Source organism: Sardina pilchardus, chromosome 16 (assembly GCF_963854185.1).
Source record: "Sardina pilchardus chromosome 16, fSarPil1.1, whole genome shotgun sequence".
Lineage (NCBI taxonomy): Eukaryota > Metazoa > Chordata > Actinopteri > Clupeiformes > Clupeidae > Sardina > Sardina pilchardus.
Window position 1 is genome coordinate 33,441,168 of NC_085009.1, and position 13,068 is coordinate 33,454,235.

General features: G+C 43.1%; 1 protein-coding gene across 3 annotated transcripts in view; it reads right to left on the bottom strand.

Annotated features, from left to right (window-relative positions):
* Window positions 1–6,543: 6,543 nt before the first annotated feature.
* The window catches only part of dhx15 (DEAH (Asp-Glu-Ala-His) box helicase 15), a 35,290-nt gene continuing 28,765 nt past the window's right edge, over window positions 6,544–13,068 (bottom strand). For 2 of the 3 annotated variants that reach the window (XM_062515799.1, XM_062515798.1), the window contains exons 11-14: window positions 11,575–11,697; window positions 9,908–10,098; window positions 7,335–7,504; window positions 6,544–7,085 (exon numbers count right to left, since the gene is read on the bottom strand). In XM_062515799.1, the coding sequence (XP_062371783.1) occupies window positions 6,968–7,085; window positions 7,335–7,504; window positions 9,908–10,098; window positions 11,575–11,697 (602 nt within the window). In that variant the 3' untranslated portion in view covers window positions 6,544–6,967. The other variant, XM_062515800.1, reaches the window with a different exon arrangement.

Genomic DNA, 13,068 nt, shown 5'->3' on the forward strand with positions numbered 1-13,068 from the left:
CACCCCTATACATTATACTAGAGCGCACAACACCCCTATACATTATACTAAACGCCCCCTATACATTATACTAGAGTGCACAACGCCCCTATACATTATACTAGAGCGCACAACACCCCTATACATTATACTAGAGCGCACAACACCCCTATACATTATACTAAACGCCCCTATACATTATACTAGAGCGCCCCCTATACATTATACTAGAGCGCACAACGCCCCTATACATTATACTAAACGCCCCTATACATTATACTAGAGCGCACAACACCCCTATACATTATACTAAAGCACACAAGGTCCCTATACATTATACTAAACGCCCCCTATACATTATACTAGAGCACACCACACCCCTATACATTATACTAGAGCACACCACACCCCTATACATTATACTAAACGCCCCTATACATTATACTAGAGCACACAACACCCCTATACATTATACTAGAGTGCGCAACGCCCCTATACATTATACTAGAGCGCACAACACCCCTATACATTATACAAGAGTGCACAACGCCCCTATACATTATACTAGAGCACACCACACCCCTATACATTATACTAGAGTGCACAACGCCCCTATACATTATACTAAAGCGCACAAGGTCCCTATACATTATACTAAACGCCCCCTATACATTATACTAGAGCACACCACACCCCTATACATTATACTAGAGCACACCACACCCCTATACATTATACTAAACGCCCCTATACATTATACTAGAGCACACCACACCCCTATACATTATACTAAACGCCCCTATACATTATACTAGAGCACACAACACCCCTATACATTATACTAGAGTGCGCAACGCCCCTATACATTATACTAGAGCGCACAACACCCCTATACATTATACTAGAGCACACCACACCCCTATACATTATACTAGAGTGCACAACGCCCCTATACATTATACTAAACGCCCCTATACATTATACTAGAGCACACAACACCCCTATACATTATACTAGAGTGCGCAACGCCCCTATACATTATACTAGAGCGCACAACACCCCTATACATTATACAAGAGCGCACAACACCCCTATACATTATACTAAACGCCCCTATACATTATACTAGAGCGCACAACGCCCCTATACATTATGGGAAGGGTTGAATTCTAATACTTTCAAGAAGAGTAGCTGTGTGCACATCCCACCTTGCAGGTGCAGGACAAATGGAGAGTAGCTTAGGAAAGGAATATAATGTCCGCAACACTTATAATTGCTCCCGTTTAATGTGAAAAGGCATCATTAATATATGATATGATCAATTAACCTTTGTGTACTAGATTTGAAACACTGATGGGCCGTGTACATTAGTGCACAATTAACCTCTGTGTACTAGATTTGAAACACTGATGAGCCGTGCATTAGTGCACAATTAACCTCTGTGTACTAGATTTGAAACACTGATGAGCCGTGTACAATGGTGTGCAACTAAACATATTTTCTGTTAAAAATCGCAAATATACTGTATGTTAAATATTTAGTGAATTTATATCATAATATATTTATAATATATTTCGGAATATGTTCTTATCTGAAAGACAAGTATATTGTAATATATTTGACATATATTCAGTTTGGCTTTCTGTAAGGGCAGTGTGTGTGTGTGTGTGTGTGTGTGTGGTTGGAGTTGGTGGTGCAGCCAACCAGGAAGTCCAGATTACAGTACAAAGTGATGCTGATATTGGCACAGGAATTTTAAGGGCAACAGCACCACCTAGGGACAGACTTAACAGAACTGCACAAAAAAAAAGGCAATGCCCCCATTTATTTTTATATTCAGAATTACTTTTTAGTGTGATGTTGAGAATGAAACCGTGCGTTTTGGTGTGTGTTTTCCTGACAGGAACACCAAACAGTGTTTTTTTGTGTGTTGTTGTGTGTTTTGAGTTGGACTACCAGAACAATTGGCCCAACATGAATTTGCTTAGACTAAGAGGTTTGTTTTGTTAAAGCATAACATTGTTTTTGCTTATAGATAGATAGATAGATAGATAGATAGATACTTTATTGATCCCCAAGGGGAAATTCAAGAATTGTAAGACATTAGGGGCCAATTGCTCTGTCGGTTACCACTGTGCTAGCTGTGCTGCACTTTAAAACCGTACTCCTTAAAACAGAGTTTAACAAACAGCTGCCCATGAGGTTGAACGTGATTGCTGTGTAACGACTCACACAGGATCAGCTGATTCCTAGTTAAACTCGGGTTAAACTGTCTGGAAGCTGGAAGTACTCTAATTTTTAATTTTACTTCAGCAGATGCAGTCTTAACGTAACAGTCTTAGCGCCTTTCAGGATCTTGGGGGATATTTGTTATGACTATTGTGTCTAAATGTGCTATAATTCTCAAAAACCGTTGCAAATGTAAAGTAAATTTTACCAAAACGCTAATAATGTTGACCTATATCAAGTCTAGGCTGCTTTTGTGGCCTGGAGTCTGGAATGTGAATCTGCCCTCACCTTATCCAGTATTTATGAAATTAAATCAGTCAGTCAATCAATTATCACGAATAGAACATTACAAGGAGGAGCAAAAATGATATTAATCGCCACACTTCAGTCCAACTATAGGCAAACTATGCTGGCGACTGCACCCACATTCCCCTCGTTTTCCATGGCACCGTGCACAATCCAGCCTTTACGAATCAATGTGGGTAAGACTATGTATTTGGTCTGCCTAAACACAGGCAAAATGCATCTGTGCAATGTAGGCTACATAATTAATGTCACAACTGACTTGAATGCCTGTGAAATGCACTTAAATGTGTCAGAGGGGCAGCCAAACAGTTTTTTCCCAACTGCAATTAACTGTTGAACAGCACCACACTGTAAACTGTGAATGGATGTGGGTGTACAGTATGTGTATGTGTATGTATGTATGGATGTGTGTATGTGTGCATATGATGTATATGGTATATGTATGAGTATGTGTGGGTCATCAATATCTCTCAATATCCTAAATTGCTAGCCATCTTATTTATAGTATACAGTAAATATTTGTACAACATCATAGATTATTTATTTATTTTAAAACTTGTATTCTTCTAGCTGCTGATGGTCCAGATCTCAGTGGCCTCATAGCTGCCTACAGCCATGCCTAGTAAGCCTAATGATAGCCTAATAGTTATGACATTAATAGTCTATTAATGACCTCATGTCGGAATGGCACGTTGTGGGGGGGTTGCACGGTAGGCCTATCTAGCTCGCGGCCCAATGGCTACTGAAAAATGCAAGGTTAATTTATCAAATGTTATTTTGGTGTATTAAAAAGCATCATTGTTTCCCGAATTTCCAAACGAAAGGGCCGGTAGCCTAATTGGTGCTTTTATAATAATGTATAAAATCATCTGCCTTCGGGGATTTGTGGAACTATTACCTACAACCCTGTGAAGGTGAATAAAGAATGTAGAAGTAGCTAGCTAGGTACCCTGCTTGGGGAGGAAGCTGATATGAGCGATTGTATGGAGACTAGAGTGTGTGTGTGTATGTGTGTGTGTGTGTGTGATATGAGCGACTGTATGGAGACTAGAGTGTGTGTGTGTGTGTGTGTGTGTGTGTGTGTGTGTGTGAGATATGAGCGATTGTATGGAGACTAGAGTGTGTGTGTGTATGTGTGTGTGTGATATGAGCGACTGTATGGAGACTAGAGCTCGTAGTGCTGTACAGACGCCACTCTCGTGCATCTGAATTCTAGCTCGAGGGTGATTTGAATTTCCTTGGAGACACCGCAATTGAGATGAAGGTAAAACACAGCGGCAGGTTAGACTACAGGTACGTATGACACAGCCATGGAGGTATAGAGATCGCTTAGACATGTGACCAAAGTCATCAAAACACAAAGAATTATGGGTACGTTTGGCTCGCCTGATGCCAGCCCATGTAAACTAGTGGGTCTGGGTCTATGATCTGGCATGATAATAATGAAAACTAAGCGTGAAAAAATTGTGTGAAAAACAGTTATAATCTCGCGCTTCCTTAGTGCTGCTATCCAAGCCATTCCTCCCTTTTTGTCACCTCTGAAACATGACGTATACTATTATTTTTCCACGCTGGAAAACTATAAAAGATAAGCTTCATGTTACTCTATTGAATTTTATAACACAGCAGGTAAACGGCATTTCGACAACTGCACTTCGTTGTTCCCGCACGTCAGTAAAACAACTTCATTTTGGGCCACCTATTCCCAAAATGCGTTGCGTTTTACGTCACGTTCTCAATCTCTATAATATATAACTGGAGAGCGTGACTGAGTCCCGCCCTCCATTCAAATAAATCCGGCCAATTAATAGTCAACGCCATATTGAACACTGGAGCTCCGATCCAGCGCCAGTCGCCTCTGACTGAGGAGGACAAAATAGAGAACCGTTAGCTCATGGCAAGACAGGATAAAAACCAGCCTGGGCATTTTCAGCCCGCTCAAAAAGGTATAAAAAGGGAACGACCCCCCTTCAATGCTCTCTTCTCTTCACCTTCAGACTCCGGACATCAGAGATTTTTTTTATTCTTCTTTAGAAGTCAAAACCCTAATACTTGGTTTGGGGTTTGTAAAAATGCCCCAGAGCAGACAAGAAACGCAAATAGGGCTCCGTTATCAAATGTATTTATTGTGAAACAAAGTCCTAGGGCCTGTTGTGGCCTAAATGCACTTCATACAAGCGAGGATACGGAAATCTGTTTGATAAATACAAGTGTGTTTAGAGACTGACCCGAAATTATAATAGATCTTTTCAAAATTTATCTCACTTTCCTCACATGTGAGACAGGAATTAATGTAAAAACAACATGTTAATTGTTAAATTCATGTTACATATTATATACAAATGGTATCTAAATCTAGATGTTATATCTAAATCTTACATTTATATCTAAATAGTATATCTCAATCTAAATGTAAATGTTAAATTTACTTTTAAATGTTAATCTAATAATACATTTAAATGTTACATCTAAATGTGTCGCCAAGTTACTTTTATTCATTAACTTAGAATCATTTTTGTACTTAACAGTTGACATGACAGTACATAGCCGTATGGGCCATCCATAGGGCTATATCATGTAATATGATGGTCATCCATAGGGCTATATCATGTAATATGATGGTCATGCACATATTGTGATTTCAACAATTGTTGATCAAGCTCTCTGTAAACCTATGCATGAGATTGCTCAACTCATAAAACATACTTACAGGGCCCTTACTGTTAACTCATAAAACATACTTACAGGGCCCTTACTGTTAACTCATAAAACATACTTACAGGGCCCTTACTGTTAACTCATAAAACATACTTACAGGGCCCTTACTGTTAACTCATAAAACATACCCTTACCCTTACTGTTAACTCATAAAACATACTTACAGGGCCCTTACTGTTAACTCATAAAACATACCCTTACCCTTACTGTTAACTCATAAAACATACTTACAGGGCCCTTACTGTTAACTCATAAAACATACTTACAGGGCCCTTACTGTTAACTCATAAAACATACTTACAGGGCCCTTACTGTTAACTCATAAAACATACTTACAGGGCCCTTACTGTTAACTCATAAAACATACCCTAACCCTTACTGTTCCAACATGACTGCACCACGGCACAAACCATAAAGATGAACTTGACCCGAGTCCTCAACCCAATAGAACACCTTTGGATTAATTAGAGCGGATCCTGAGACCCAGTCTCCTCATCCAATATCAGTGTGTGACCTCACAAATGCGCTTCTGGAAGAGTGGTCAAAAATGGCAGACACACACACACTCCTAAACCTTGTGGAAAGCCTTCCTAGACGAGTTGAAGCTGTTATAGCTGCAAAGGGTGGACTGACGTCATATTAAACCCTATAGATTAAGTTCATATACGAGTCAAGGCAGGTGAGCAAATACTTTAGCAAACTGGGCTTGGCCCCTTAGTTCCACTGAAGGGAACTCTGTCAAAGGGATATTCCGCCATTTTTGAAATTAAGCTCATTTTCCACCTCCCCTCGAGCAAAAACATATTATATGATATTTACCTTGTTCCCGTCCATCCAGCCATTCTGTGAATCTGCCGATACAGCTTTCAGCTTGAGCCTAGCATAGATCATTGAATCGGATTAGACCATTAGCATCTCGCCTGCTAGCTTCATGTTTAAAAGTGACTAAGATTTCCTGTAACTTTCTCATTTAAAACGTCTCTCTTCTCAAGTTAGAAAGTGCCACAAGACAAACTGAAAATGAAACCTGGCGATTTTCTAGGCTGATTTGACATGGAACTACACTCTTATCTGGCGTAATAATCAAGGAGTGTTGCAGACATACTATGGGCGCCTGACTCACAGCACGGCTGGATGAACGGGAAAAAGGTAAAAATGAATTGTTTTGCTCGACGGGAGATGGAAAATGAGCAGAATATCTCTTTAATTCTGAACAAGTCCGAGAGATCTTGGGCAATTCCATGCCTTGTGGAACTGCTTGCATGTTGTTCTGCAGAAGAGCTTTGATCTGAAGAGAGTGAAGAGCCAGAGTCAGTTTAGAGGGTTTTTTATTGAATCTAAGACTCCTACTCCATTACAGCTCAGGAAGAGGTCTCGAGGTCTAGACGGAATGTCCACAGCCACACGAGTGCTCATGCGTGAGGCAGAGGTCAGAGGTCGCGATGCGTCACGGCCCCCCGCCATCCTGTTCCCATGGTAACAGACCCACTAGATGCCATCACAGGCTGAGCGGGATGAAACTGAAGTTATAAAAAATAATCAAATTTGAACAACATGAGACAAAAACAAAAATACATGAAAACAAAACCTGCAAACTAAAGTTGAACAGATTCAGCAATGTACAGTTTTAGAGAGGCGCTCGCGCCAGACCAGATCGACATCTGACCAGAGTCCATGTGCATCGGGGAGGGGCGTGTGTGTGTGTGTGTGTGTGTTTGTGAGTGTGTGTGTGTGTTCAGTATTGGGAGTACTCCTTGGTTTGAAGCTTGGCGATGATTCTCTCCAACTGCCTCTTGGCTTCACACTGAGGGAAGTTGCCCATCTCGTAGTACTGCGGAGCAATCTTCACCAACCTGCAGGAACACACACACACACACACATATATTACCATACAATACACACCAGGGAATACATTAACATTCAAAAATATTATACAATACAGTCACACACAGGACACATCAATACCCAAACATACTATACAATACACACACACACACACACACACACACACACACACACACACACACACACACACATCCCCCCCCCCCCCCCACCCACACACACACACACACACACACACACACACACACACAGCTCCGTACCACTCTGGCTTGATGTCTGTGCAGGTGCGGATGTAGTTCTTGGTGGTGAGCACGAACTCGTTGTAGAGGACCCACTCGGGCTTGTGGTCCAGCACCGTGGAGGGGTGCAGCTGCACCACCTGGTTGTCCTTCACCGTCAGGTAGTGCCCCGTCCGCTCCAGGTGAGCCACCTAACACACACACACACACACAGGGTCAATACAAACACACACACTTCACCGTCAGGTAGTGCCCCGTCCGCTCCAGGTGAGCCACCTAACACACACACACACACAGACACACACACAGGGTCAATACAAACACACACACACACACACAGACGGTCAATACAAACACACACACACACACACACACACACACACAGGGTCAATACAAACACACACACACTTCAGTCAGGTAGTGCCCCGTCCGCTCCAGGTGAGCCACCTAACACACACACACACACACACACACACACACACACACAGGGTCAATACAAACACACACACACACACACAGACGGTCAATACAAACACACACACACACACACACACACACACACAGGGTCAATACAAACACACACACACTTCAGTCAGGTAGTGCCCCGTCCGCTCCAGGTGAGCCACCGAACACACACACACACACACAGGGTCAATACAAACACACACACTTCACCGTCAGGTAGTGACCCGTCCGCTCCAGGTGAGCCACCGAACACACACACACACACACACACACACACACACACACACACACACACACACACAGGGTCAATCCAAACACACACACAGGGTCAATCCAAACACACACACAGGGTCAATACAAACACACACACAGGGTCAATACAAACACACACACTTCACCGGCAGGTAGTGACCCGTCTGCTCCAGGTGAGCCACCTAACACACACACACACACACACACACACACACAGGGTCAATACAAACACACACACCCTTCACCTGACACTGCACAGGGTCAGCACACACACACCTGCATGAAGAAGCCTGTGACGAGTGCGCGTCTGATGTTGATGTAGTGCGCACACACACACACACACACACACACACCTGCATGAAGAAGCCTGTGACGAGTGCGCATCTGATGTTGATGTAGTGCACACACATACACACACACACACACACCTGCATGAAGAAGCCTGTGTCGAGTGCGCATCTGGGGCCTATACTACGAACGGAGTTCAACCTACCCACATGTAACCCAGGGTTACTCTGCTAAACCGGGGTTGACAAAACCTGGTTATCGTCATTGGTGTTAATCGGTACTACGACGCTGAGTAAGAAGTTGATTTGTTGAACTGGGGTTAACCTCATCGGAGTTGGTGCGCGTTCACATAAAATGGGCGGGTTGCAGTGTAAAGCCACCACTTTTTGACGCGATCACGTTATTTTACGGATAAGGAATGCGCAATGATTATAAACAAGTTGCGAGGAATTAAAACTCACTCTACGACACATCAAATACGTCGGCAGCAAACAAAGCAAGACAAGGCTGATGGCAACGTATTGCAGATCGGATATAAGAAAGTAAAGTTTTATTTCATGTTCCTTAAATAGCCTGTGTGTTATGGAGGATTAATATCTTGCGGAATGTGTGAAATGTGTTGAAATAGACACATTTTGAGTTCATAAGAGTCCTACAGATGCAACACAATTCATGCCATGTAGATTAATAAGGATAGCCCGATTGACTGATTTAGTGTAGGCTATGCCTAATCCTGAACATTTTAGATGCAACGGCAGTGCCACTGGCAGCAGGTGAAAATGAAACTCATAAACATTCAGAAGGTTTAAGCCTAGTTATAGCTTGCATTAATATATCTTAATTATGAAAATATGTTATATTGCCTATGCTTATAGCCTCCACTTTGCCTCGATCAGCTGACAAATGCAACGAATTTCCTCAGCTGAGAATGTATATCTTTCAAAGAGAATATTCTATAGGCTACTCAAAATATTCTGACGGTCTTTAAAAACCCTCGCTTTGCGAAGAGAACCGCTTACAATTTGCGCTACAATAATGGATATGGATCTTTCAGGTAGCCTACGTCGACATTGTGGGGTGGTACTTCGCCTATAAGGGTGTGGTTAACCGCAAACCTCGGGTTAACCAAGAACATAACCTGCTCGGAGCAGGTTTGAGATGCAGCGTAAATTGCCATGGCAGCATACCTCGGTTAAAACCTATCCACCTTTCGTAGTACGGGTTAACCGGGAAGTTACGCCACACGTGATCAACTTACTCTCGAAGTTACCCAGCTAAGCCAGTAACCTCGCTTCGTAGTACAGGCCCCTGATGTTGATGTAGTGCGCACACACACACACACACACACACACACACACACACACACACCTGCATGAAGAAGCCTGTGACGAGTGCGCGTCTGATGTTGATGTAGTGCGCACACACACACACACACACACCTGCATGAAGAAGCCTGTGACGAGTGCGCGTCTGATGTTGATGTAGTGCGCACACACACACACACACACACCTGCATGAAGAAGCCTGTGACGAGTGCGCGTCTGATGTTGATGTAGTGCACACACACACACACACACACACACACACACCTGCATGAAGAAGCCTGTGACGAGTGCGCGTCTGATGTTGATGTAGTAGTCTCTGCTGGTGAACTCTGTGCTGCGGCGCGGCAGGTTGAAGCGGTCCATGATCCGCGAAAGCTGCTGCCGCACGTTATCCGCCGACATCAGAGAGCGGTAGTTCACAAAGTTATCATAGCACCACTGCACAGCCTCATGATCTGGAACACACACACACACACACACACATAAAATCAGTGGGTTCTGTGCTGTTGGTAAGGTAGTGTAAAATACTACAGGAAACACACACACACATGGTAGTGTAAAATACTACAGGAAACACACACACATGGTAGTGTAAAATACTACAGGAAACACACACACGGAGTGTAAAATACTACAGGAAACACACACACACATGGTAGTGTAAAATACTACAGGAAACACACACACACATGGTAGTGTAAAATACTACAGGAAACACACACACACATGGTAGTGTAAAATACTACAGGAAACACACACACACATGGTAGTGTAAAATACTACAGGAAACACACACACATGGTAGTGTATACTACAGGAAACACACACACGGAGTGTAAAATACTACAGGAAACACACACATGGTAGTGTAAAACGGCTGTACTGTAGAATACCTTTATGATTACATTACACATTGTGTGTGTATATTGTACTCTGTTTGAAAGTGTGGTACATGTTGAGTAGGGTGAGGTGGGCCGCACTCCTCCACCTGAGTGCGGCCTTCAACACCATCTCCCACACCACCCTCATTAATCATCTATTGGCATCTCAACACCACCCTTATTGATCATCTATTGGCATCTCCCACACCACCCTTATTGATCATCTATTGGCATCTCAACACCATCTCAACACCACCCTCATTGATCATCTATTGGCATCTCAACACCACCCTCATTAATCATCTATTGGCATCTCAACACCATCTCCCACACCACCCTTATTGATCATCTATTGGCATCTCAACACCACCCTCATTGATCATCTATTGGCATCTCAACACCATCTCAACACCACCCTTATTGATCATCTATTGGCATCTCAACACCACCCTCATTGATCATCTATTGGCATCTCAACACCATCTCAACACCACCCTTATTGATCATCTATTGGCATCTCAACACCATCTCAACACCACCCTCATTGATCATCTATTGGCATCTCCCACACCACCCTCATTGATCATCTATTGGCATCTCAACACCACCTCAACACCACCCTTATTGATCATCTATTGGCATCTCAACACCACCCTTATTGATCATCTATTGGCATCTCCCACACCACCCTTATTGATCATCTATTGGCATCTCAACACCATCTCAACACCACCCTCATTGATCATCTATTGGCAGCTCAACACCACCCTCATTGATCATCTATTGGCATCTCCCACACCACCCTCATTGATCATCTATTGGCATCTCAACACCATCTCAACACCACCCTCATTGATCATCTATTGGCATCTCCCACACCACCCTTATTGATCATCTATTGATCTATTCGTGGTAGACGTTGAGCAGGGTCAGGTGGTGTGTGTGTGTGTGTGTGTGTGTGTGTGTGTGTGTACTCACTCTGCTTGAAGGCGTGGTAGACGTTGAGCAGGGTCAGATGGTGTGTGTGTGTGTGTGTGTGTGTGTACTCACTCTGCTTGAAGGCGTGGTAGACGTTGAGCAGGGTCAGGTGGTCTCCGTCGATGTGGGCGAAGCGCATCTTGGACTCGTCGGCCGCCTTCTTGGCCTCAGTGGGGCGCACGAAGCACTGTGGGACTAAACAAGGTTGGTATGGGCCCCAACACAGCCGCCCATAGACGTGAGTGCCGACTCCTCAAACACACACACCGCGGGGCCTTTATACACACACACACACACACACACACACACACACACACACACACACACACACACACAGCTGCCCAGAGACCTGAGGAACAGCTCCTCAAACACACAGCTGCCTAGAACACACACACCATGGTATTCAAAAACACACACACTTGCCTAGAATACACACACCATGGTATTCAAATGCGCGCACACACACACACAAACACACAGTTGCCTAGAACACACACACCATGGTATTCAAAAGCACACACACACACACTTGCCTAGAACACACACACCAGGGTATTCAAACACACACACACCAGGGTATTCAAACACACACACACACACACACACACACACACACACACACTTGCCTACAACACACTCACGAGGTTATTCAAACACACACACGCACCACGGTATTCAAACCAGGGCTCAAAATTAACTTTTTTCCTCAGTGTCCCGCAGATGTCCCGAATTCTACTTTGTATCGTCCCGGACTTCACCACAAGTGTCCTAAATTTAAGTTTGACATTTCCCCCCCCATTCTACATAATAAACATAGCGTAATAATCTAGTTTCAGTAATGCAGGGCCCCGGACTAACTTTTTGTGTTGGTTGCACTGGTGCACCTAACTTTTTTTTAGGTGCACCCACATTTTCCATCGCATCACCTGTGACGCCAAAAGGTCACCTTTTTAATCGCTCTTTTCCCATAATGTGAATTATTTTTTTTAACAACTATAAGGTGTAGAAAAAGCTTGTCTTTACTTGAATATATAACGCGTTTTATATCACGTTAACTTATCAATCAATAAACGCCGATAATTATGTTATCGCGCATTAACGTAGTTTTTATTATTTCTTTTATACTGTAAAAGTATGTTGCCAACTGCTGCCGCGCTTACAGGAACCGGGAAAGGAAAACAATATTGGCAAATAAACAAACCAACAAACATGGAGCAGGGTAGGCCAACGGAACTTTTACATGGCCAATGGCCATTTTCATTTTAAAGTTTAAAGTTGCCGCGTAGTCTATAATGAAAACTTGCGAAAGAAATGTGCTTTCACCCCAAGTTTTTCTAATGCTCATGGTCAGCCTACTAGTGCATCGAGCGGAATGTGTAACGTTATCCCAGAATTAATTTGGTCGCTAACAGAAACAACCATAGCAATCATGACGGAGACCATTTAATTACTTCAGGTCAAGACTTGTATTTTTGCTGTTTTTATTTTATTCAGGCGAAAGAAGTGGCATTGGGAACACAAACGTTAGTTTATGCAAAAACATATATTTTGACATTTGCTTTGACC